This window comes from Mauremys reevesii, linkage group 3 (assembly GCF_016161935.1).
Source record: "Mauremys reevesii isolate NIE-2019 linkage group 3, ASM1616193v1, whole genome shotgun sequence".
Taxonomy (NCBI): Eukaryota; Metazoa; Chordata; order Testudines; family Geoemydidae; genus Mauremys; species Mauremys reevesii.
The window spans coordinates 208,267,654-208,295,272 of record NC_052625.1 but is presented as its reverse complement, the minus strand read 5'-3'; the positions used below and the strand labels follow the sequence as shown (position 1 = coordinate 208,295,272).

General features: G+C 43.4%; 2 protein-coding genes across 5 annotated transcripts in view; one reads left to right on the top strand and one right to left on the bottom strand.

Annotated features, from left to right (window-relative positions):
* Positions 1-5,736, bottom strand: part of GPN1 (GPN-loop GTPase 1) — a 53,146-nt gene extending 47,410 nt beyond the window's left edge. The window contains exons 1-4 of the mRNA XM_039529662.1: positions 5,584-5,736; positions 5,379-5,472; positions 2,334-2,373; positions 1,163-1,229 (exon numbers count right to left, since the gene is read on the bottom strand). Of these exons, the coding sequence (XP_039385596.1) occupies positions 1,163-1,229; positions 2,334-2,373; positions 5,379-5,472; positions 5,584-5,700 (318 nt within the window). The 5' untranslated portion in view covers positions 5,701-5,736. The remainder of the gene's footprint in view (positions 1-1,162; positions 1,230-2,333; positions 2,374-5,378; positions 5,473-5,583) is intronic.
* A 6,425-nt stretch (positions 5,737-12,161) lies between these two features.
* The window catches only part of ZNF512 (zinc finger protein 512), a 65,156-nt gene continuing 49,698 nt past the window's right edge, over positions 12,162-27,619 (top strand). The window contains exons 1-2 of one of the 4 annotated variants that reach the window (XM_039529658.1): positions 12,162-12,306; positions 25,318-25,373. In XM_039529658.1, coding sequence (XP_039385592.1) covers positions 12,194-12,306; positions 25,318-25,373 — 169 coding nt within the window. In that variant the 5' untranslated portion in view covers positions 12,162-12,193. The remainder of the gene's footprint in view (positions 12,307-25,317; positions 25,374-27,619) is intronic. The other 3 variants (XM_039529657.1, XM_039529661.1, XM_039529660.1) reach the window with 3 other exon arrangements.

Sequence of the window (27,619 nt, the reverse complement as noted above, 5' to 3'; positions counted from 1 at the left end):
TGCAAACTTAACTTCATCTTAACGAAGTTCATTGTGATATAGCAACATCTTAAAGATCTTTAACTTAAGGTAGTATTTTGTTGGAGGTTAAAAAAAAATTCAAGGCTTAGGAGTGCCACCCTATCCTGGCTCTTGCTAGACCACACAGCCCTACGAAGCTAATGAGCTGCAGTATCCCCAATTTTCCTCCGCTTCATATTGCTTTGTAGAATTTATATACAAACAGCAGTGTTCTCATTTCTCCTGTTTTTCTTACTCTGCATAGAATTTATGAAGTACTTGTCAAACCATTCAAACTTCATAAGGCAACTTTCTCTTTACTAAATAAAGACAATTCTTGTTTTATTAGCCCATGTTCCAGATATTAATCATGTTTAACTGTATTACTGTAAACATTCAAAACTTCACATTGTTTTAGCTACAGGATTCAAAGACTCTTCAAGGAAAATTTTGAAAATGGTAGAATTTTTAACCAAACTTAAATATGGCTAGGTGAATTGCCTTCAAACATCCAAAAAATAATTTTAAAAGGGAGCAAGCACAAAAATACATTTCCCAGGTAAAGTTACAAGATAAGAGAATACAGGGCTTAGACTGTCTGCTACTCTGTGTTTGTACAGTGCCTAGCATTATGAGCTCCCATTCTCGGTTAGCACTTTGGCACTACCATAATAAACATTATTAATGATAACCATAATAACCATAATAATCAGAGGACATGGCTGCAAATGCAACTATTATCTCTCCATAACGTTTTCCCCTCCTACTTTAAACCAGGTCATCAAAAGTTAGGGAGAAACACATTGCTGGCAGTATTGCTGCTTTCTATTTGCCAAGTGGAGCAGGGAGAGGTGCCATTTGCTTGCGCCCTTCCACTCTGTATCCCTGAGACATTTTACTCTCACAGCAGCAAATCCCTGGATCAAACTCAATTTAACATTACTCAGTCAATTTACTAGGTATGTGGTTCAATGAAGCAGACTGCACTTGCCCTGCCTCAAAGCAATTACTTTTTACTGCAGCTTCTAACTTTTCTTCTCAGTGAAAATATGCCCTCTGCAATTCCACATGTAGAAGTGTGTGAAAATGGCTTGTAAGTTACATGCTGCCTCTTACTAACATACAGCACAGACTCATATAATAAGCACAAAGAGCTTGGTACCTGATCAAATCTTGTGGCAAAGAGATTGAGAGAAGTCACTATTCCACCATTTGGGCCCAGACCATATCTGGACACACAGCTCAGGAAAGCAGGTTACAGAAACGTTAATAGGCTTTTTCCCCCAAACCTGGTACTACTTGCTTGTTTACATAGGTGTCTGGCATACTCTTGGACTAACAGTAACAAGTAAATTTAAGGTTTTGCGTGCCAGTAATACATTTTAACATTTTTAGAAGGTCTCTTTCTATAAGTCTATAATATATAACTAAACTATTCTTGTATGTAAAGTAAATAAGGTTTTTAAAATGTTTAAGAAGCTTCGTTTAAAATTAAATTAAAATGTACAGCCCCCTGGACCGGTGGCCAGGGGGAGGGATAGCTCAGTGGTTTGAGCATTGGCCTGCTAAACCCAGGGTTGTGAGTTCAATCCTTGAGGGGGCCACTTAGGGATCTGGGGCAAAAATTGGTCCTGCTAGTGAAGGCAGGGGGCTGGACTTGATGACCTTTCAAGGTTCCTTCCAGCTCTAGGAGATTGGTATATCTCCAATTATTACCTTTATTACCTTACCTATTACCTGGGCAGTGTGAGTGCCACTGAAAATCAGCTTGCGTGCCGCCTTCAGCACACGTGCCATAGGTTGCCTACCCCTGGCCTACATCCTCTGGAGTTCCACAGGTTGACTGTGTGTTGTGTGAAAAAATACTTCCTCTTGTTTGTTTTAAACCTGTTGCCTATTAATTTCACTTGGTGACCCTAGTTCTTGTGTTACGAGAAGCAGCAAATAACACTTCCTTATTTACTTTCTCCACACCAGTCATGATTTTATAGACATCTATCATATCCTCCCTTACTCATCTCTTTTCCAAGATGAGAAGTCCCATTCTTATTAATCTCTCTCATATGGAAGCTGTTCGATACCCCCTTATAATTTTTGTTGTCTTTTTCTGAACCTATTCCATCACAGGAGCAGCCAACAAGCAAACCAAAGCCCTTGTTTTCCAACCTACCCAGGCCAACCAGTATCCTGGCTTAAATTCTCACCGTCTCTGGCTACATTTTACCCATGAGCAACCCCAAACCCCAACCCTCTCTGTTTTCCCCAGTGTACAGAGATGGTAGTCTGTAGGAGTTGAGTATGAAGAGGTGATCTTAAGCAAAGGAAAAGGATACTGTTTCATGACTTCTTTGTACTTCACTGTGTCTCTGATATCTAGAAAAGAATAAAGTGATACAGTCACAACTGAATAAATTATAGTAATTTGATGAGCGGGGAAAGACAGCTCCCCAGGTGTAAGAATTCCCCCTACCCTCCCTGCCTCAATGAAGGAAGCCAGTACATGTGGGACTAGTTTCATAGAGGACTTTAATGCTTCATCAACACTAGCCACCCCCACCATACCTGTAAAACATCAGATCGATACATGACACCTTCAAATAGTTTACATGTTTGACAATCACTGTTTGGATTAGATTTGCTATCAGCAGGGCTAGATCCAGATACAATGGTGAACAAAACGTGCATTTATCTGAACAGTGAGGGATCCAACACTCTTGAGATCTGTAAAGCGGGGTTCTCAAACTTCATTGCACCATAACCCCCTTCTGACAACAAAAACTACTACACAACACCGGGAGAAGGAACTAAAGCTTGAGCCCAACCAAGCTCCGCCGCCACCCCTGTGGGGGTGGGGGGCAATGCCCAGAGGTTTCAGCCCCAGGCAGGGAGACTGTAACCAGAGACCCAGTGCCCAGGGCTGAAGTATTTGAGTTTTGGCTCAGCCCCGGGCAGTGAGGCTTGGGCTTGGGCTTTAGCCCCAGACCCCAGAAAGTCTAAGCCAGTCCTGGTGACCCCATTAAAACGGGGTCCCGACCCACAGTTTGAGAACCATTGCTGGAAAGCAATAATTTATATTTCTCTACTGCACTGTTCGCTTGTAATCCTCTAAATCCGCCTGTCATCTAGCACTGCAAACCCTTTGCTATCAACGCTCCCTCCCTTTGCTCACTATTTCTCACTCTCTTTTTCTAACCTCTCTTTTCATTTTTCAGCCATCCATCATCCGCCCCCTGTACTCTCCTGTTCACATTCTTTTGTTACCACAATATCATCCCTTCCCCATTTCACAGAAATATAGGAACTACCAGGATGGATCAGACCAATAGTTTATTTTAGTCCAGTCACCCACATCTGCCTGTAGTCAATGCCAAATACTTTACAGAAATATACACGACACCCCATAGTTGACAGTTATGGAATAATATGCACAGGGGGAAGTTTCTTCCTAACCTCAGGCAGCTGGTGGTTGTTTTATGCCCTGAAGTAGGAAAGTTTCTATCCCTTTTTTGTCCTAGTATGAGTTTGAATGTGCATATTATTCATATAGATATAATCCTTTTTTTTAATTAATCCTAATCTATTAAACTCTTTGACACAAAATATTTTTGAGGCTATGTGCTGTGCAGAAAGTAAAAATTAAACCCCAAGAGCCACTCAAAAATTTACTTTTTAAATAAGTGAATATGATACAACACAATCGGTCAAGACAACTATCTAAGCAGCCACTTGCTTTCACTGGAACCATGGGCATCCTTCCCCCACCCACCTACACTTTTTATTTTTTTTCTTTAATAACTTATGTGGTTTCTTTGGTTCACTTAAACCTATTTAGATTTTAAATTCTTCAAGCCAGCAACATCTATTATATCTCTGGGTTCTGAGTGCTATGGAAACAACATCTAGTCCATATGCCTAAGATAGAACATGGCTGTTCCCAGTGATTAAAACAGACTGAAATAGAAGGGAGAGCTGGTATGTAGTATTCCCTTACTCAAACCAGGAAAAAGAAGTCTGAAAACTTCACTCCCTTACACTGTAGAGGGCAACCTGGGATTAAATATCCTCCAATTCTCTGTTTAGTCCAATCTGAATATCACAAATGAAGGGCATACCAAACTCTGAAATAACCTCCTCTCATCAAGTGCTTCTTGATAGGCAGTTTATATTTTTTGCTTTTCCAGTTTCAAAGTTGAAAATCTTGTTCACTCATTTGTCCCCTTCTGCAATTCCTTCCATGCCATCCCTTAAAAATAGAATGCTCTTCTTTGAACTATTCTGAAAGGGTATTAGTCTTGTCCTTCAGCTTCCTCTATCAAGACTCCTTCTGTGATCCACAAAGGAAGTCACAAATTGAAAATGGCTAGACTAAGTGGCAACTGCCAATAGCTAATATTTATAAATAAAGGAGAAAGCTTTCAAATGCTTCAGAACCACCTCATATTACTACTACTCTTATCCTTCATTCCTCATTCTCTCCATTGTTTGTTGCAGCATCTTCCAAATTAGACAGCAAACTTTCCAAATCAGGGGCTGTTTACCTAAGCATCTGTACCATGCCCAGAACAATGGGACTCCAATCCTAACTAGAGCCTTTAGTTGCTAGTGCAATGTAAAAAATAAACCAACCCTTTTCTCCCTAGTTATACCCCGTTAGTCTACCCTAAATAAACCCCCACGTTAGCATTCAGACTCTTCCAACAGGAGATACAACCCACCTAGCCAACTACCTCACAGCATCCAACTTCCCATTTCTGAACAAAGATATACAAAAACTACAAAAGTATAGAGAATACAGCAAAGAATCCTGTGGCACCTTATAGACTAACAGACAAATGTCTGACTAATGTCTGTTAGTCTGGATCTGTAAAAGCAGCAAAGAATCCTGTGGCACCTTATAGACTAACAGACATTAGTCAGACATTTGTCTGTTAGTCTATAAGGTGCCACAGGATTCTTTGCTGCTTTTACAGATCCAGACTAACACAGCTTACCCCTCTGATCCAAAGAGAATACAGTGAATTACACATCTAGCAAACTCAGTATTCATCACAACCTGCCTACAACCCAGCGCCCTCTCAATCGGACCAGGCACAGAGACAGCACTACTAGATAAGTCTTTCATGGGTAAGGAAAGAAAGAGAAAGAGCTCATTCTGCTCAGCCCTCAACTGCATGTGACATTATGAACTGCGAGGTGCTAGACTTGCCTTAGAAACGTGACTGGGATGAACAAATGGGCTCAGTAGTCAGAGGAATCTGTATATTCAGCCAGCAATTATTAGCCCTGACTCAGGGTTGCATGAAAGGGAATCAGCAGAGAGTCACAGAAGCGCATCTGCCGCACGGGCCAGAGAGCGCAGCGCAGCGCGAGCTACTCACCGATGTTGGCTGGAAAGGGGAGCTCGTGCACAGCGGGGTCCAGGTTGATGACGTAGGGCGGGGAATTCTGGCTGTGCAAATGAGCAGTGAGCCGCTGAGGAGAAGAGGAGAAAGTAAAGGAACGGAGGAGATCTCGCTTCCCCCCCCCAGACACCTGCCCCCCGGGCCCGAGAGGGGTCCCCTCCCCCGGGTCTAAGCTCATCACCTGCACCAGGGTGGTTTTCCCAGAGCCCGCCATGCCCAGCACCAGCACGCACACCGGCGGGGCCGGAGACTCGGAGCCGGCTCCTGCCGGCGCCGCCTCGGCTGCCGCCGCCGCCATCTTGCTAATGCCCCTTCCGCTTCCGGAGCAGATCGAAAAGCGCTTCCGGGCGGGAGCGGAGTGTAAGCGCCGGGGCGGGGTTCGGGAGAGAAAGTGACTCGCTCGCGGGCTGGCTCCCCCTGCACGGCATCGCGTCCTCTCCCACCCCCGCACTGCCCAGCCCACGGGCCTTCTCCCAAGAGCCTCCCGGCGCGGCCACGCAGCCCCACGAACCCCCTGTCGCCTCCCAGCGCAGCAGCCTGCGATGGGCAGCAGGGTCCTGGCCGCCCTGTGTGAGGGGTGTGTGCCGTGTGGGAGCAGGCAGCACGGCGAGTGTGCGTGTGTTGGGGGTGGGGTAACCCATCCAGCGGGTGCACGAGTAGCTGGGGCCCTTGAATGCAAGGGTGTCTGGTGGTTTTATTGGCCACCAGTGTGCGCTGCCTGTGGAAAGAGGGAAGACAGGAAGGTGAGATTGGGGAAGGGGAAGAAAGACCTGAGAGGAAAGGGAAGGCGGAATTCCATGAAAGATCAGGGGAGGACAGGGGTTAACGCAGAAAGGGGAGAGAAGAATAAATTCATTCAAAGATTCTAAGGCCAAAACGGATCATTGTGATCATCTACCTAAGAACGACCATACCACGTCAGACTGATGGTCCAGCTAGACCAGTATCCTGGCTTCTGAGGATGCCCATGCCCGGTACCAGACACTTCAAAGGGAGTGAACAGAACAGGGCAATGTATTGAGTGATCAACCCCCATCATCCAGTCCCTGCTTCTAGCAGTCAGAGGTTTATGGACAGAGCATGGATTACATCCTTGACCATCTTGGCTAGTAGCCACTGTTGGACCTATCCTCTATAATGTATCTATTTTTTTTTAAACTCAGTTATACTTTTGCCCTTCACAACATCTCCTGGCAATGAGTTCCACAGGTTGACTGTGTGTTGTATAAAGAAGTACTTCCATTTGTTTTAACGCAGCCTATATATTTCATTGGGTGACACCTGGTTCTTGTGTTATGTGAAGGGGTAAATAACACTTCCTTATTTACTTTCTCCACACCGGTCATGGTTTTATAGAGCTCTATAATATATCTCCTCAGTCATCTTTTCCAAACTGAACAGTCCAAGTCTTTTTAATCTCTACTAATAGAGAAGCTGATCTATGCTCCTAATCATTTTTGTTGCCCTTCTCTAAACTTTTTTCCAATTCTAATATATCTTTTTTGAGATGGGGCAAACAGAACTACGTGCCTTATTCAAGATGTGGGAGTACAGTGGATTTATATAGTGGCATTATGATATTTTCTGGCTTGTTATCTCTTTCCTAATGGTTTCTAGGATTCTGTTAGCTTTTTTGACTACTATTGCAAATTGAGCAGATATTTTCAGAGAACTATCATAAATGACCCCAAGATCTTTCTCTTGGGTGATATCTCATTTAGACCCCATAATTTTGTATGTATAGTTGAGATTGTTTTCCAATGTGCATTACTTTCCATTTATGAATATTGAATTTAATCTGCCATTTTGTTGACCAGTCACCCAGTTTTGTGAGATCCCTTTGTAACTCTTCACAATCTGCTTTGGATTTAATTGTTAAAAATGTATGCCTTATTTCCAGTCTGAATTTGTTTATCTTTAACGTCTGGCCATTGGATCATGGTATGCCTTTCTCTGATAGACTGAAGAGCGCATTGTTAAATATCTGTTATCCATATATGATAGAGCTCCATACTTAGACTGTTAAATATGTTATCCATATATGATAGAGCTCCATACTTAGACTGTAATTAGCTTTCTGTTTGTTAAGATAAATAGATTGAGTTCCTTGAATCTATAACTATGAGGCATGTTTTTACTCCTTTAATCATTGTCATGGTTCTTCTCTGAACTCACTCCAATTTATTAACATCCTTCTTGAATTGTGGGCACCAGAAAGGGACACAAAATTCTAATAGTGGTCATACTAGTGCCAAATACAGACATAAAATAACCTCTCTACCCCTGCTCGAAATTCCCCTATTTATACATTCCAGAATCACATTAGATCTTTTAGCCATAGCATCACACTGAGGGCTCATGTTCAGCTGATTATCCACTGTAACCCCCAAATCTTTGTAAAAGTCACTGCTTCCAAGGATAGAGTCTCCCATCCTGTACATATGGCCTACATTCTTCGTTCCCAGATGCATATATTACATTTAGCTATATTAAAACACATTGTTTTCCTGTGCTATTTACCAAATGATCTAGGTTGCTCTGAATCAGTGACCTGCTCTCTTCGTTATTTACCATTTCCCCAATTTTTATGTTTTCTTTCAGGTCATTAATAAAAATGTTAAATAGTGTATGTCCAAGAATCAATCCTGTATGGGCCCCCTGGAAACAGAACTGCTTGATGACAATTCCATGTTTACAGTTACTTATTGAGACCTATCAGTTAGCCAGTTTTTAATCCATTTAATGTGTGCCAGGTTCATTTTATATAGTTCTACTTTTCTAGTCAAAATATTGTGTAGTACCAAGTCAAGCACCTTACAGAAGAAGCCTATTATGTAAGCACTATTATGTTTATCAACCAAATTTGTAATCTCATAAAAAAAATCTATTAATTTGACAGGATCTATTTTCCATAAACCCATGTTGATTTGCATTAGTTACATTACCCTCCCTTAGTTCTCTATCAATCAAGTCCTATATCAGACACTCCATTATCTTGTCAGGCTGACAGTCTCTAATTACCTGGGTCATCCCATTTACCCTTTTAAAAAATTAGCTTTCTTCCAGTCGTCTGGAACTTCTTCAGTGCTCACAGACTGATTGAAAATCATCAGTACTGGTCCAGCGAGCTCCTCAGCAAGCACCTTTAAAACTCTTGGAAGCAAGTTATCTGGACCTGCAGATTTTAAAATGTCTAACCTCTGTTTAACACCCTCCAGAAATAGTAGTGGAATGGAAAGAGTGTTATCACCATATGATGAGACAGCATCATCTTTTTTTTTATCCCGAATACAGAAGATAAATATTTATTGAGAATTAATCGAAGGGGAAAAAATCCTAAAGAAGGGGAAGGGAGATTGGGGTTCTAGAGAGAAAAATCAGAGTGAAGGAAACAGACAAGGAGACCAAGGCAATGAGGAGAGGCTGAAAATTTTTCACTTGTCCATTTAATGCCAAAAGAAGAAAGTGGAAGTATAAACGGTTGACTTAATACAAATGGACTTATTGGCACAACTCCTAAAACAACCTCTAGACCAGGGGTAGGCAACCTATGGCACGTATGCCAAAGGCGGCACACAAACTGATTTTCAGTGGCACTCACACTGCCTGGGTCTTGGCCATCGGTCCGGGGGGCTTTGCATTTTAATTTAATTTTAAATGAAGCTTCTTAAACATTTTAAAAACTTTATTTACTTTTCACACAACAATAGTTTAGTTATATATTATAGATTTAGAGAAAGAGACCTTCTAAAAACGTTAAAATGTATTACAGGCATGCGAAACCTTAAATTAGAGTGAATAAATGAAAACTCGGCACACCACTTCTGAAAGGTTGCCGACCCCTGCTCTAGACTCTCCTCAGTTTACCAGTGTGTGAATGCTAGACTTTGTCTAACTAGGATTTAAAGATGTATGTTAGCTAATATGCTGGAACTTCTCCTTTGGTTTTAAGGCAACCAATTTACCACCTGTTAAAGTTTTCTCTGCCTTGTTTACACTAGGCTTTTTTCTAAGGCTGGCTACTATTATTACAGTATCTGAGAACTTCATCATCTTTATCTTCACACCACCACCATGAAATAGAGGAGTATTATTATCCCCATTTACAAGTGGGGAACTGAGGCACAGATAGGCAAAGTGATTTGCTCAAGGTTACACAGGAAGTCTCTGGTGGAACAGAGAATTGATCCCAAGTCTTTCAAGCCTTAAGCTTGTGCTTCAACCATTAAACTATCCTATAACACATTAGCTAGCATGGGAGGTTTAGGTTGGACACTAGGAAAAACTTCCTGTCAGGGTAGTTAAGCAATGTAATAAATTGCCTAGGGAGGTTGTGGAATCTCCATCATTGGAGATTTTTAAGAGCAGATTAGACAAACAGGGATGGTCTAAATCAGAGGTCTCAAACTCCTGGCCCGTGGGCCATCTGCGGCCTGAGAACCCCCAATGTGGCCTGCAGGGCTCCAGCAATTTTGGGGCCAGGTCTCTCCCTTGGCCCCACCTGCCATCCCAGGGCGCTCCCTCAGCAATTTAAAATGTCCCAGGGCCCCACTCACCACCCAGCCCTGAGGCAGGGCTGCGCCTCTGTGTGCTGCCCCCACCCTGAGTGCCTCTGTGGCCAATGGGAAGCTGTGGGGGTGGTGTTTGGGGGCAGCAGCTTGCGGAGGCCCCCCAGCCCGGCCCACCCTGCCTTGGAGCCCCAGGTAAACACCACACACCCTGACCCCCTCCAGGAGCCTGCACCTCCTCCCCTTTCCCACACACCCCTTCCAGCCCCCAGATTCCCTCCCAGAGCCTGCACCCCTCCTGCTCCTAAACTCCCTCCCAGAGCCTGCAACCCAACCCCATCCTCCTCCTGCACCCCCTGCCCCATCACAGAGCCTGCACCCAGCAACGAAACTCCATCCCAGAGCCTGCACCCCAGACCCCCACCCAGACCCAAACTCCCTCCCAGAGCCTGAACCCTGCACCCCAATCCCCTACCCCAGACCTCCTCCCCAACCCAAACTCACTCCCAGAGTAGGGTGACCAGATAGCAACTGTGAAAAAATGGGACAGTGGTTGGGGGTAATAGGCGCCTATAGAAAAAAAAGTCCCAAAAAACAGGACTGTATCTGGTCACCCTATCCCAGAACCAGGTGGGGGATGGAGTTTGGGGGGCAGGTTCTGGGTAGCATGAGTGACATTATTGGCCCACTGGGAGGATCTGAGGACTGGCACTGGTCCTAAGGTAAATTGAGTTTGAGACCCCTGGTCCAGATAATACTTAGTCCTACCAGGAGTGCAGGGGACTGGACTAAATGATCTCTTGAGGTCCCTTGCAGTCCTATATGATTCTATGTTCTAACAACACACTTTTAAATCAAACTAGATGACTACAATGGTCCTTTATGGGTTTATAATCTAGGCCAGACAAACCCTAAAGGACACAAATGGGAATGCAGGACCATTATGGTGACAGTTTGATGGCTACTCAAAAGATATTTCCTGAGCTTCTTGTTTCGACAGGTGCTGCCCTAGTTGTGGGAGGGGGAGAAGTCAAATAAGCCGGAAGGAACAGGTGACCTTGTCATTCAGATGGCTCAGAAGCAGGGGCGGCTCTATGTTTTTTGCCGCCCCAAGCATGGCAGTCAGGCAGCCTTTGGCGGCATTTCTGCGGGAGGTTTGCTGGTTACGCAGATTCGGCAGCAGTTCTGCGGGTGATCTGCTGGTCCCGCGCCTTCATTGTGCCCGCCGCCGAATTGCCGCCAAAACCGGCGAACCTCCCGCAGAAACGCCACTGTGAAAGTTACTGGTGGCCACCCTGAACAACTAGCAGGCAGCCAGTAGGGGGAAGCAGAAGCCTCACGTACACAGTAACCTGAACTTTTGAACTATCTTTCATCCTCTGCCTTGAAGCAGAAGGAACTAGCTCCAAACTGGTTTTCCCTGACCAAATAACAAAAGCACGGGGTTTAACACCCACCAATAAAGTGTTAACACGGCATGGTCTTTGTCTAAAAGTGTATACAAAGTTTATAAAACTTGTGTGCAGCAAAGTTCTTTGTACCTGAGTACAAGGCTCTCCTTTTTTCTGCAAAATAAAGCAATCTTTCCTTATCCCTGTCAGGCTGTTATTAGCTCTCAGCTAGATGGACCCGATATTTCAGTAACACCACTGAAGGCTGACTGACTGCCTCCCTCACAGCAACCAGCAGCTTGTCCCCCGCGGCTTGCTGCCCTAGGCATGCGCTTGCGCTGGTGCCTGGAGCCACCCCTGCTCAGAAGATGATTCAGTTGGAGTTCAGGATTAGGAGACCACACAGGCAGCCTCTCTCTCCAGCTCCTATAACTCCACTCCTGCCACCCAGTCCTCGCCTGCCCCTCCAGCTGCCAATAGTAATTTTGGCTCAGTGAGCAATACTCGCAGCTGGCCGCCTGCCTGGGCACGGCCAGCTAGCTGGGTTTTGAAGAGCTCACAGCAGCGGTGACTCCCGAGGAAACTGCTTTCTCGGGGCTAGGCTAGGAAGGGCTCCAAGGCAAAGGCACGAAGCCTGTGTTTGATGCCACCAAGGGGAGCCAACGGAATACGGCAAAGGGAGCTGTGGGCCAGCCATGCTCCAGGCATCAGAGGAGGGGGTAAGGGGACCGACACGGCAGGGGAAGCGGCCGGGCCCGCGCCGCCTCGGGCTCGCTCGCTCCTGCTCCTGCCCGCTGCTTGGGGCTGGTCCGCCAGAGCGGGAGGGGGCGCGGCACTCTCGGAAACGGCTGCTCCGGCGGAGGGTCTGACTCTATGGTTGAGGCGCGGTAAGATGATGTCAACACAAGCCTGTTTGGGTCACGTGGGTGATCCCCGCTGTTTGCGAGTGGCGCAGAGCGATGAGGCGGTAGTGGGGCGCGCGCCATGCGGAGCGACGGTTGTTCGGTAAGTGCTTGTTGCCCGCCCCCTCCCCGCTTCAGGCAGCTCAGCCTCCCTCTCCCGCGCTGTGCTCGGCGCCGGTCCGGGGGCCAAGTGGCAGCCCCTGGCTGAGCTTGTCCCGCCAGCTCCCTCCCTTCGTGCCCCACTGACCTGTGTCTTGTTTCAGGCTGGCTGTGAGCTCTCCAGGGCAGGGGCCAGGGCTGCCCAGAGGATTCAGGGGGCCCGGGGCAAAGCAATTTTGGGGGCCTCTTCCATAAAAAAAGTTGCAATACTATAAAATACTATATTCTTGTGGGAGCCTAGAGCAAATTGCCCCACTTGACCCCTCCCCCAGGCAGCCCTGGTAGGAGGGGCTGTCTCCGTGTCCGGGGAGCCTGGCTCGAGTTACGGGCAGGGGCTGTCTCCGTGTCGGGGGGGGGCCGGGCTCGAGTTATGGGCAGGGGCTGTCTCCGTGTGGGGGGGGGGGCGGGCTCGAGTTATGGGCAGGGGCTGTCTCTGTGTTGGGGGGGGCGGGCTCGAGTTATGGGCAGGGGCTGTCTCCGTGTCCGGGGGGGGGTGCCGGGCTCGAGTTATGGGCAGGGGCTGTATCCGTGTCTGGGGGGGCCCGGTTCGAGTTATGGGCAGGGGCTGTCTCCATGGGGGGTGGGGGGCTGGGCATGTTCTCGGCGGGAAAGGAGCAGCTTGTCTCTGAAGGTGGGGAAGGCACAAACTACAAAACTGGTAAATAGAGACAACAGCCTATCCTCACATTACCTTTGATTCCACATCAGTAGGTCTGTGTCCATCTGGTGTCTCTTGCTCTATACTTAGATTATAAACTCTCAGGGGTACGGGAGCATGTCTTGTTCTGTGTTTGTGCAGGGCCTAGCACAGTGGGATCCTGGACCATGATTAGGGCTCTTAGGCTCAATGTTACTATAGATGATGATAGTCTATATTAGGAAACTGATCTAGTACAAGTTTGCTTGACTGGGCTAGGGATTGGTCCTATGCTTTGAGCTACTGGAACCAGAAGAGCATTTGCCTAGATGCGAACATTTAAACTTCTTTCAAAGACAGTTCAGGCATTCAAATATTACAATGTTGCAGGGCATTGAAAATAATGTGAGTCTAGACAGAGCTTGAATGTGACATGAAAGCCAGGTCCACGCACAGATCACCTCAGAAAGGGACAGAGTGCTGGATGGATTGGAACTGAAGATACAGGTTTTAGGGAGTTGTATGGTGGAACCAAAATGGCATTCATTCAGATCTTTTGAACCTGGTTAACTATAGAAACTAATAGAGTTTTAGCAGCGGGAATATACTTTTCCACACACGGCACATGGACGTTTGGTGCTGAGGCTGACTCCTCCTTATCCATGTGCATCTGTAAGCACCTTGATTAACATCTCATCAGACACATAACTGCATTGGAATTGTTGATGGTTGTTAATTAAAAATACCTCTGCAAGATTCAAACAGTGTTCAGCAGAGTGGATTTGATTTAAATCAAATTGATTTAAATCACTAGTCAGGAAGACTCAATTTAATCATGGATTTCTACATAAAAGTGCATTCTTGTTGGTTGTTATAACCTTAATATGTATTCTTCACAACTCAGAGATACATGTAGGTTTCATTTTTAGAAGGTACACACTATACATTTTTAAAGTGATTACTTTTGAAAACTTTTCAGATTAGTTTTATATCAGAAAATGAATGAATGTTTGGTTATTTCATTTACCAAAAGTAATTGAAACAGCTATTTATGAAGTCATTGAAAGGTGAACTATCCCCAGTTCAACAGATTAATCATTAATATTTGGAGGATTTTCTTGCCATGCTGTATTAGGAGGAGAACATTACCAGACAGACATTTAGATTGTTTTGTTTGCCAGAAGCTGGGATTGGGTGACGGCGTGGATCAGTTGATGATAACCTTTCTGTTCATTCCCTTTGGGGCACTTGCCATTGGCCACTGTCAAGAGGACAGGATACTGGGCTTGATGGACCTTTGGTCTGAACCAGTATGGCCGTTCTTATGTTCTTATATTTAACGAAAACAAGAACATTATGTATTCTGGATTTTTTTTCTTCAATAGCAAACATAATATTTTAACAACATACATATGAATTTTTTAATTTAGTTAAACATTCAAGTTTTTTAAAATCAGATTTGTTTTGGTTAAAATTATTTTTAACTAAAATAGTTAAATGAAATATTAAAACAAAAATTAAATTGACTTTGTCAGCCAGGTCAACATGAGAAACCTAAAATATTGGCTTCTGCAGCTAACTCAGTCTTCATTTTCCTGTTTGTTCATAATCTGGAAAAGAAAAACAAGCTTTCCTGCTTTTTCAGGTCCCAAACGATTTCTCAGTTTGGAATGAATTAGTTCAAAGGAAGAAAATATTTTTTCTACACTGGCAGAAGAAGCTACTGCTGTTACAAGTGAGATTCACTTCAACAGTTTCTGAATCCAAGTGCTTAAGTGACTTCCACCAGTTCACTGGTGTGACTTTCTTTAAAACGTCATCAGCAAACATATTTCTTGAATGGTTCACCCTTAGCTGTGAAGTTTATTATAGTTGGCATTATGGAGGGATGATCGCTGGATGTCCATGTCATAGCCAACTCTGCCTCTTCAGCGGTTAAGATTTGACCCTGGTAAGGAGTATTGAGAATATTTGCAAGAAAATGAGCTTGAGATAGCGCTTGTCCCATTCATTTTTTTAATGTTTGTAATTTAACTCTGTCATTGCATATTTCTCTTTTAAAGATCTCACTCAGTTTCTTCCAAATTTCAGCAGCGTCAACAATAAAACAGCTATTTCCCTGCATTTTGTTCAAGGCTACAGAAATAGGCTTCAGGGTACTCAGCAGGTGTTCAACATTTCTCTTAAGCCCAATGTTGAGAATTTTGGCTGAGACAGTGCCATCTATTTTTTCACGATTTTGTTCACAAACTGTCATCAGATTAGGCGAGTTCTTCATATAGTGCTCAAAACAGTCCACTACTGAGTTCCATTGCACATCTTATGGGAGAGTTAGCTTGGTTCCTCCCACTTTTTTCAGAGCATCTGCTGCAAAGTGGTTGTTACAGAAGTATTTTGCAATTTCAACAACATTAGCCTTTATTTCTGGAACGCTAAAGTCTTTGGCTAGGAGGTGCGTCAAATGAGAACTGCAATTATATGTTGTTAACTTGGGACTCTATTCTAAATTTCTTCTAATCTTGGATACATTTGCAGCATTGTCTGTGACCAAGCTGTGTACTAGACATTTGCATTTTTTCCCCACAGTTTGTTCTAGCTTTTACTGCTACTTCTTGTAAGTATTCTGTGGTGTGTGCATTTCCTGATGTATCAATTGTTTTTGTAAAGAAGACATTCCCTTCTGTTGTCACACAAGCACGTACAACAGGATCATTGTGGACATTGCTCCACCCATCAAGACTCAGGTTAACAATTTTACCCTGTAGACCTTTTGCACACTGCTCAATTTCTCTTTCATACACTTTATCTAGCAATTTGCCTGCGGCATCTGCTCTGTTGGGTGGACTGTATTCTGGTCTTAATGACTGAACCATGTTAATGAAGTGTGGGTTCTCAATCATAGGGAAAGGAGTTTGTTACATAAACAAACCGGACAATTTTTTCATCAATTACCTCTTTTTGTAATCTGCTGGTTCTTATCGCAAATTCATCTATGGTTGTTTCTGGATGATGGAGGTGTTTTTTTTCCTTTTTGCTACGGGTAATATACTGTGGCTGTGTGACATACATGATGTGACTGAAACACTATCATTGGCAGATAACTGTGAAACTAAAGAAAATGATGGTGATCTTGAATGTGGATAGTCTTCAGAATCCTGTATGTTGAGGATGGATTCTCCTAAATAAAATTAGTCTATGCAGTTATTTAATTATTATTACCATACTGCTCATTTAGTATTACTCATTGCATTCACTGACACTTCGTACTACTTTAAAGGTGACATTGTAAAAGGAAGATCTGCCTATTTCAGCTATTTATTTTTTATCACAACTGCATCTAAAATGATACCATAAAGTAACAACCATATTTTTTGCTCAAACATGAGAATTCAAGAATAGTCCAGAAGGGAAACAGGCAGTCCTTTAGAAAGAAGTATAAAATAAAAAAGTTTACCAACCTGAAGATCCTGCATGTTCAGACATGTTCCTTTCATCATCTTCAACGCAGCTTCCTTCTGAGAAGGAACACTTCTCATGATGCTGTTTACATTTTGCATGTATGCCTGTCTTACCCACAGGTAGAGGAAGTTGATTAAAATATTCCCAAACTGGGTCTCTTTTACAGCCAGTTGCCATTATAGGTTTTCCTTTCTAGTGAGAGAATGGCATGGTAGATTTCAAATCAATAAAGGCTACACTCAGAAAGACCTCAAGACTTGTGGAATATGCTGCTCAAACAGTTTCACTTTTGTTTCTACTACCTGTCCCTCCCTTCTCACATTTATCTCCAGACTTTTCCATAGAATCATAGAATATGAGGAGGAGTGGCACTATATGTGAAAGAGAGTGTAGATTCAAATGAAGTAAAAATCGTAAGCGAATCCACATGTTCCATAGAGTCTCTATGGATAGAAATTTCATACTCTAGTAAAAATATAACATTAGGGATCTATTATCGACCACCTGACCAGGACGGTAATAGTGATGATAAAATGCTAAGGGAAATTAGAGAGGCTATCAAAATTAAGAACCCAATAATAGTGGGGGATTTCAATTATCCCCATATTGACTGGGAACATTTCACTTCAGGACGAAATGCAGAGATAAAATTTCTCGATACTTTAAATGACTGCTTCATGGATACGGGAACCCACAAGGGGAGAGGCAACTCTAGATTTAATCCTGAGTGGAGCGCAGGAGATGGTCCAAGAGGTAACTATAGCAGGACCGCTTGGAAATAGTGACCATAATACAATAGCATTCAACATCCCTGTGGTGGGAAGAACACCTCAACTGCCCAACACTGTGGCATTTAATTTCAAAAGGGGGAACTATACAAAAATGAGGGGGTTAGTTAGACAAAAGTTAAAAGGTACAGTGACTAAAGTGAAATCCCTGCAAGTTGCATGGGCCCTTTTTAAAGACACCATAATAGAGGCCCAACTTCAATGTATACCCCAAATTAAGAAAAACAGTAAAAGAACTAAAAAAGAGCCACCGTGGCTTAACAACCATGTAAAAGAAGCAGTGAGAGATAAAAAGACTTCCTTTAAAAAGTGGAAGTCAAATCCTAGTGAGGCAAATAGAAAGGAGCACAAACACTGCCAACTTAAGTGCAAGAGTGTAATAAGAAAAGCCAAAGAGGAGTTTGAAGAACGGCTAGCCAAAAACTCCAAAGGTAATAACAAAATGTTTTTTAAGTACATCAGAAGCAGGAAGCCTGCTAAACAACCAGTGGGGCCCCTTGATGATCAAAATACAAAAGGAGCGCTTAAAGACGATAAAGTCATTGCGGAGAAACTAAATGGATTCTTTGCTTCAGTCTTCACGGATGAGGATGTTAGGGAGATTCCCAAATCTGAGCTGGCTTTTGTAGGTGACAAATCTGAGGAACTGTCACAGATTGAAGTGTCACTAGAGGAGGTTTTGGAATTAATTGATAAACTCAACATTAACAAGTCACTGGGACCAGATGGCATTCACCCAAGAGTTCTGAAAGAACTCAAATGTGAAGTTGCGGAACTATTAACTAAAGTTTGTAACCTGTCCTTTAAATCGGCTTCGGTACCCAATGACTGGAAGTTAGCTAATGTAACGCCAATATTTAAAAAGGGCTCTAGGGGTGATCCCGGCAATTACCGGACCAGTAAGTCTAACGTCGGTACTGGGCAAATTAGTTGAAACAATAGTAAAGAATAAAATTGTCAGACACATAGAAAAACATAAACTCTTGAGCAATAGTCAACATGGTTTCTGTAAAGGGAAATCGTGTCTTACTAATCTATTAGAATTCTTTGAAGGGGTCAACAAACATGTGGACAAGGGGGATCCGGTGGACATAGTGTACTTAGATTTCCAGAAAGCCTTTGACAAGGTCTCTCACCAAAGGTTCTTACGTAAATTAAGCTGTCATGGGATAAAAGGGAAGGTCCTTTCATGGATTGAGAACTGGTTACAGGACAGGGAACAAAGGGTAGGAATTAATGGTAAATTCTCAGAATGGAGAGGGGTAACTAGTGGTGTTCCCCAAGGGTCAGTCCTCGGACCAATCCTATTCAATTTATTCATAAATGATCTGGAGAAAGGGGTAAACAGTGAGGTGGCCAAGTTTGCAGATGATACTAAACTACTCAAGATAGTTAATACCAAAGCAGATTGTGAAGAACTTCAAAAAGATCTCACAAAACTAAGTGATTGGGCAACAAAATGGCAAATGAAATGTAATGTGGATAAATGTAAAGTAATGCACATTGGAAAAAATAACCCCAACTATACATACAACATGATGGGGGCTAATTTAGCTACAACGAGTCAGGAAAAAGATCTTGGCGTCATCGTGGATAGTTCTCTGAAGATGTCCACGCAGTGTGCAGAGGCAGTCAAAAAAGCAAACAGGATGTTAGGAATCATTAAAAAGGGGATAGAGAATAAGACTGAGAATATATTATTGCCCTTATAGAAATCCATGGTACGCCCACATCTCGAATACTGTGTACAGATGTGGTCGTCTCACCTCAAAAAAGATATTCTAGCACTAGAAAAGATTCAGAAAAGGGCAACTAAAATGATTAGGGGTTTAGAGAGGGTCCCATATGAGGAAAGATTAAAGAGGCTAGGACTCTTCAGCTTGGAAAAGAGAAGACTAAGGGGGGACATGATAGAGGTATATAAAATCATGAGTGATGTTGAGAAAGTGAATAAGGAAAAGTTATTTACTTATTCCCATAATACAAGAACTAGGGGTCACCAAATGAAATTAATAGGCAGCAGGTTTAAAACAAATAAAAGGAAGTTCTTCTTCATGCAGCGCACAGTCAACTTGTGGAACTCCTTACCTGAGGAGGTTGTGAAGGCTAGGACTATAACAATGTTTAAAAGGGGACTGGATAAATTCATGGTGGCTAAGTCCATAAATGGCTATTAGCCAGAATGGGTAAGAATGGTGTCCCTAGCCTCTGTTCGTCAGAGGATGGAGATGGATGGCAGGAGAGAGATCACTTGATCATTGCCTGTTAGAGTCACTCCCTCTGGGGCACCTGGCATTGGCCACTGTCGGTAGACAGATACTGGGCTAGATGGACCTTTGGTCTGACCCGGTACGGCCTTTCTTATGTTCTTATATATCAGGGTTGGAAGGGACTTCAGGAGGTCATCTAGTCCAACCCCCTGCTCAAAGCAGGACCAATCCTCAACTAAACCATCCCAGCCAGGGCTTTGTCAAGCCTGACCTTAAAAACCTCTAGGGAAGGAGATTCCACCACCTCCCTAGGGAACCCATTCCAGTGCTTCACCGTCCTCCTAGTGAAAAGTTTTTCCTAATATCCAACCTAAACCTCCCCCACTGCAACTTGAAACCATTACTCCATGTTCTGTCATCTGCTACCACTGAGAACAGTCTAGATCCATCCTCTTTGGAACCCCCTTTCAGGTAGTTGAAAGCAGCTATCAAATCCCCCCTCATTCTTCTCTTCTGCAGACTAAATAATCCCAGTTCCCTCAGCCTCTCCTCATAAGTCATGTGCTCCAGCCCCCTAATCATTTTTGTTGCCCTCCACTGGACTCTCTCCAATTTTTCCACATCCTTCTTGTAGTGTGTGGCCCAAAACTGGACACAGTACTCCAGATGAGGCCTCACCAATATTGAATAGATGGGAATGATCACGTTCCTCGATCTGCTGGCAATGCCCCTACTTATACAGCCCAAAATGCCGTTAGCCTTCTTGGCAACAAGAGCACACGTGAGCACCATGGGATGTGTCCCCAGATGTCTTAGGCCTGGTCTACACTGGTAGGGGAGTGTTGATCTAAGATACCCAACTTCAGCTATGAGAATTCATAGCTGAAGTCGCCGTATCTTAGATCGACTTACCTTCCGTCCTCAGGGCGCGGGATCAATGGCCGCGGCTCCCCCATCGACTCCGCTTCCGCCTCTCGCCCTGGTGGAGTTCCAGAGTCGACAGGGAGCGCATTCGGGGATCGATCGCTACCCGCCGATCTGGCGGGTAGTTTGGATGTACCCTTAGTGTGTTACATGACAGTGAGTGCAACGGCAGTGTGGACACAGCAGCTCAAATGTTGTTTCACAGTGTGACCACTTGAGCTTGACTAACTTGAGAAATGTAACTTGAGTGTATAACTCAAGTTAACTCTGCAGTGAAGACATACGCACAGTGAAACTGCTATCTCTGCTAATAGAAACTCACCTACAGCAGTATTTTTCTCTTTCACGTTTGTGTGGTACTGCAGCCTGTAAGAGGCTTTTTTTTTCTTCATATAGTTTAGTATGTACCACTAAAACATTTTAAGAGCAGACTGATTGAATCCAGCTTCTCTGGGCCCATCATTTTTTATCCTGCTGTCATATCCCTGCTCTTCTGTCACCTCACTAAACAGTCCAATCTTTTCAATCTCTCGTCATACAGAAGTAGATAGGGTGGCCACCAGAACTGAAGGGTGAGCCTCTGACTTATATAATGCCATTATTGAATGCAGCGTAGTTGTAGCCATGTTGATGCCAGGTTATTCAAGAGATAAAGTGGGCTTGAAAGCTTCTCTGTCTCACCAACAGAAGTTGGTCCAGTAAAAGACGTTACCTCACTCACCTTGTCTCTCTGATAGTGCCATTATAACTAGGGCTGTCAAGCGATTAAAACAATGAATCACGATTAATCGCACTGCTAAACAATAATGGAAGGATGGTTTTTTACATTTTCAAATATATTAATTTCAGTTACAACACAATACAAAGTATACAGTGCTCACGTTATATTTATTACAAATATTTTCACTGTAAAAAACAAAAGAAATAATATATTTCAATTCACCTAATACAAGTACTGTAGTGCAATCTTTTTATCATGAAAGTTGAACTTACAAATGTTGAATTATGTACAAAAAAATAACTGCATTCAAAAATAAAACAATGTAAAACTTTAGAGCGTACAAGTCCACTCAGCCCTACTTCAGCCAATTGCTCAGACCAACAAGTTTGGTTATATTTGCAAGCAATAACGCTGCCAGCTTCTTGTTTACAGTGTCATCTGAAAGTCAGAACAGGCGTTTTCATGGCACTGTTGTAATCGACATTGCAAGATATTTACATGCCAGATGCGCTAAAGATTCATATGTCCCTTCATGCTTCAACCACCATTCCAGAGGATATGCATCGTGCTGATGACAGGTTCTGCTCGATAACGATCCAAAGCAGAGTGGACCGATGCACGTTCATTTTCATCATTTGAATCAGATGCCATCAGCAGAAGGTTGATTTTCTTTTTTGGTGATTTGGGTTCTGTAGTTTCCACATCTGAGTGTCACTCTTTTAAGACTTCTGAAAACGTGTGCCACATTTCGTCCCTCTCAGATTTTGGAAGGCACTTCAGATTCTTAAGCCTTGGGTAAAGTGCTTTAGCTATTTTTAGAAATCTCACATTGGTACTGTGATGCTCTGTACCTCAGGGGGACAGCCAGCACCCCCATGTTCATCCTTATAAAATGATTGTGTGGTATCCAATGCAAAGTTTGTCATGTCAGGTGTCTTTGGAAGGCTCGTGATGCACTGATCATTGTTGTTATAGTAATGTTATAGGTTATAATTTCATGTATGTAGTTATGAGGCTGAAAATGTATCCCCATGGCTTTAAATAAGCCCAGGCAAAAACTCTCCAAGAGCAGAGAGGCAGTTCGCACCTCATCAGGACGTGGATGGGACAAACCCAGCCCGACCACGCAGGAACAAAGGGTAATGGCCTAGGCAGCAACCAAAGAATCTGTTAGACTCTTGAGAGAGTCAGTTTGGAACTGCGAGGAGGTAATGCTCACCTGACTCTGAAGTCGGGGGTAGGCGGGGAGGCGGCAAAGCCAAGAGGGAAGAAAGGAAATGGTAAAAGGGAGAGACATTTGCCAGGCTCTCTCTCTCTTCCACCCACATCTACATACACCACCACCAAGCAACTGAAGTGCTGATCAAAGGGGAGAGCCTGGCTGAAGAGCAACCAGCCAACCTTTGGTGAGAAGCATCTAAGTTTGTAAGGGCACTGAAAGTGTTAAGATCAGCTTAGAATGTATTTTGCTTTTATTTAATTTGACCAAATCTGACTTGTGTTTTGACTTATAATCACTTAAAATCTATCTTTATAGTTAATAAATTTATTTGTTTATTCTACCCGAAACAATGCATTTGATTCGAAGTGTGTCAGAGGCTCCCCTTGGGATAACAAGCCTGGTACATATCAATTTCTGTAAAATTGACGTCGTCATATAAGCTTGCAGCGTCCAGGGGGCATAACTGGACACTGCAAGACGGAGGTTCCTAGGGTTGTCTCTGGGACTGGAGATATTGGCTAGTGTCATTCCGTTGCAAGTAGCTGGGAGCAGCTTACATGCCAGAGGCTGTGCGTGAACAGCCCAGGCGTGGGGGTTTTCACAGCAGACCAGGGTAAGGCTGGTTCCCAGAGTCAAGGATTGGAGTGACCTAGCAGATCACTGGTCCAGATAACACCAGAGGGGAACATCACAGGTATCTTCTTTGCATTTGTCAAATCTGCAGTGACAGTGTTCGTAAATCAAACAACGTGCTGGGTTATCATCCAAGACTGCTATAACATGAAATATATGCAGAATGTGGGTAAAACAGAGCAGGGGACATACAATTCTCCCCCAAAGAGTTCAGTCACAAATTTAATAACACTATTTTTTAACGAGCATTATCAGCATGGAAGTATGTCCTCTGGAATGGTGGCAGAAGCATGAAGTGGCATACAAATGTTTAGCATATCTGGCACGTAAATACCTTGCAACGCTGGGTACAAATGTGCCATGCGAACTCCTGCTCTCACTTTTAGGTGACATTGTAAATAAGAAGCAGGCTGCAATATCTCCCATAAATGTAAACAAATTTGTCTTCACGGTTGGCTGAACCAGAAGTAGGACTGAGTGGACTTGTAGGTGCTAAAATTTTACATTGTTTTGTTTGAGTGCAGTTACGTAACACAGAAATATCTACATTTGTAAGTTACTTTAAGGATAGAGATTGCACTACTTGTATGAGGTGAATTGTAAAATACTTTTTTTACAGTGCAAATATTTGTGATAAAAAATAATATAAAGTGAGCACTGTACACTTCGTATTCTGTGTTGTAATAGAAATCAAAATATTTGAAAATGTAGAAAAACAGCCACAAATATTTAATGAATTTCAATTGGTATTCTATTGTTTAACTGTGCAATTAATAGTGATTAATTTTTTTAATTGCAGTTAATTTTTTGAGTTAATCGCGTGAGTTAACTGTGATTGACAGCCATAATTATAACTTTTTTTCACCATCCGATTCCTTAAGCATTCAAACTTTTTTTTTTTTGTCTTGTCTTTTTTGGACTGGTTCTGCCCACAGTGATCCACAGATCTTTCCTGACTTGTACAGTACATTTAGAAGTCAGTAGTATATGTGAATAGTGAATTATTCTGTCCATTTTGCATTTGTCAACATTCATTTGCCAACATTCATTGACATTCATTTGCCATCGTGCTGCTGCTCATTTCCTGTTTTGTTAGGATCCCTCTGAAGTTTCTCCCCATTGCCTCTATCTCAGACCAGTCTACATAATTTGTGTCATCTGCAAATTTTGTCACCTCCCTACTAACCCCCTCCTCCAGATAATTAATACATTAAGCAAGCCCCATCCTTGAAAGGGAACTTTGTGGCACCTGCTGTTAACTTTTTGCCATGAAGAAAATTGACAATTTAGCCCTTCTCTTTGTTTTCTGTCTCTTAGCCAGTTTTTAATCCATAATAGAACTTGACCGCTCATCCTGGACCACAGCTGTTCTGTCACCTGAGTTAATCATATCTTTACTGGGCACTGGATTTGGGGAACCACTGGTGTAGCTTTTCTCAACACCATGTCATCCATATCTTCAGTGTAGTAATGCTGTGAAGATGTAGATGTCCATCCCATTTAGAACAGGAAAGCTATACACTCTGGGTTCCCGAGCCTGAAGCACAGAGGGCTATTGAAAAAGGGTTGTGCTGACTGCTTGATATTGAAACTTACTTAGGCCTGAGATGTTACAGAGGAGGGAGGTGGAAAATGAGACTTTGGGTGGGACTAATGGTGTGCAGCTGAGGTCCTTATTCTCTCTTGGGAATTCATATGGCACCTATCACCTTGATGTCTTAAGTGCTGTCCCAACCTGGCGAGGATTCATTTGAAGCCCCTCATTTCATAATGGAGACAGATAAACTGGAGTGGAAAAAATGGCAAAAGATTTGGTGAATAAAATCCAGGAGAAAAGGTTAGGAGACAGGCGTGTATACGACCCAGAAACGGTGATGGAGGGTGACAGGAGAAAAATGTTTAAGCCAGGGTAGAGACTAGTGATTCTTACTATAGAGCAAGTAAGAATAGGCTTAAACTGCGATAGAAAAAATGTTAGGAAAAAGTAATACTTTAGAAGTTGGCAAAAGTTGCTGGGGATCTGATGCAATTGCCATCAAGTGAGAAAGTCCAGGCTGAGTTTAGTCACCCATTTATTGGGAATGAATGGCTTGGGATAATGAAAACTTCATTGTGCCCCAGTGCAAGAGAAGAGATTAGATCTCCCACTGCATGGGTTGGTCCCTATTCTAATTCCTTTACAAGTTCACCTGGGTTTGAGGTCGGGACAATAACTTTTTCACTGAAGAGGACAACGCTTCCCCTTCATAAGTGATATGACAGATTAATAAGGTGCAGTTTATTATGTGAACTGAAAAACTAACACAAAAAGAAAAATCCTTATGGTACTATCCTGAATTGTTCCTCTTTCTATTTTGCTAGGATACAGGACCTGGGCACAGACAACAGAAGATCAAGAGATCTCTGGGAAACAAAAAGTATGCATACGTTTCATGTGAAATCTGGCTAAGAACAAGGAACAAAGCTGAGAAATTCTCACTGCAGAGTTCCATCCCCTCCTTTTAACAATGTCCTTAACCTTAAGGGCTATATAAACGGCACATTTTCCATAGCTTATCTAGGGCCTGGATTGAGCTGGCTCACAGGGGTCACCATACCCCATTAATTGTAAGATTTTGTTTTAGGGGATTCTTGAGTAGGAGTAGAGAGATTATTTTATCTCTGTATTTGGTACTGGTGCAACTGCTGCTGGAATATTGTTTCCAGTTCTGGTGTCCATAATTCAAGAAGGATGTTGATAAACTGCAGAGAAGAGCAACAAAGAATAACTAAAGGATTAGAAAACAGACCTTATAGTGATAGGCTCAAAGAGCTCAATCTATATAGTTTAGCAAAGAGAAGATTTAAGGGGTGACTTAATCCCAGTCTATAAGTACCTACATGGGGAACAAATATTTAATAATGGGCTCTTCTGTCTATTAGAGACAGGCATAACATGGCTGGAAGCTGAAGCTAGACAAATTCAGACTGGAAATAAGGTGTTCATTTTTAATGGTGAGAGTAATTAACCACTGGAACAACTTACCAAGCATTGTGGTGAATTCTCCATCACTGACAATTTTTTCTAAAATATATGCTCTAGGAATTATTTTGGGGAAGTTCTGTGGTCTGTGTTGTACAGAAGGTCAGACTAGATCAGCGGTTCTCAAACTTCATTGCACTGCGACCCTCTTCTGATGGCAAAAATTACTACACGATCCCAGGAGGGGGGACCAAAGCCTAAGCCCCGCCGCCTTGGGTTGAGGGGCCAAAGCCCGAACCCCACCACCCCGGGCGGAGAAGCCAAAGTCAAAGCCCAACAGCTTCAGCCCTAGGTGGGGGGCCTGTAACCTGAGCCTCGCCACCCAGGGCTGAAGCCCTTGGGATCTGGAGGATGGCGTGGACTGCACTCTCAGCAAGCTTGCAGATGACACTAAACTGGGAGGAGTGGTAGATACGCTGGAAGGTAGGGATAGGATACAGAGGAACCTAGACAAATTAGAGGATTGGGCCAAAAGAAACCTGATGAGGTTCAACAAGGACAAGTGCAGAGTCCTGCACTTAGGACAGAAGAATCCCATTCACTGTTACAGACTAGGGACCGAATGGCTAGGCAGCAGTTCTGAAGAAAAGGACCTAGGGGTTACAGTGGACGAGAAGTTGGATATGAGTCAACAGTGTGCTCTTGTTGCCAAGAAGGCTAACGGCATTTTGGGCTGTATAAGTAGGGGCATTGCCAGTAGATCGAGGGACGTGATCATTCCCATCTATTCGACATTGGTGAGGCCTCATCTGGAGTACTGTGTCCAGTTTTGGGCCACACACTACAAGAAGGATGTGGAAAAATTGGAGAGAGTCCAGTGGAGGGCAACAAAAATAGTTAGGGGGCTGGAGCACATGACTTATGAGGAGAGGCGGAGGGAAGTGGGATTGTTTAGTCTACAGAAGAGAAGAATGAGGGGGGATTTGATAGCTGCTTTCAACTACCTGAAAGGGGGTTCCAAAGAGGCTGGATCTAGACTGTTCTCCATGGTAGCAGATGACAGAACAAGGAGTAATGGTCTCAAGTTGCAGAGGGGGAGGTTTAGGTTGGATCTTAGGAAAAAAAATTTCACTAGGAGGGTGGTGAAACACTGGAATGGGTTCCCTAGGAGGTGATGGAATCTCCTTCCTTAGAGGTTTTTAAGATCAGGCTTGACAAAGCCCTGGCTGGGATGATTTAGTTGGGTTTGGTCCTGCTTTGAGCAGGGGGTTGGACTAGATGACCCCGGAGGTCCCTTCAAACCCGGCTATTCTATGATTTTGTGACTCCACACCATGCTGCCAGATTGGTGGGGGATATTTGTTTTCCTTCGGTTCCTCTTCTGTTCTCTGTGCAAATCCCATTTACATGTGCTTTGCAGAAGATAGGGGCCACATTTGGTCTTATGAAAGTTCTGAACATCTTAGACAACCAACAATTTAAATGTTGTCATTGAAAAATATTTAGCTGCTGATCATATTAGTGGAAACAGCCAAGTACTTCAGGGTTGTGGGCAGAATTTGAGAAGAAGAGAGCACACCACTCCCTGCATCTGACCCCAGGTGGTAGCAGGTCATTTATAGGAGACATTATTTAGCTCTAAACCCCAATTCAGAAAGTCTTAATATAGAGTAAATCACAGGACTTGTTATGATGCTGTCT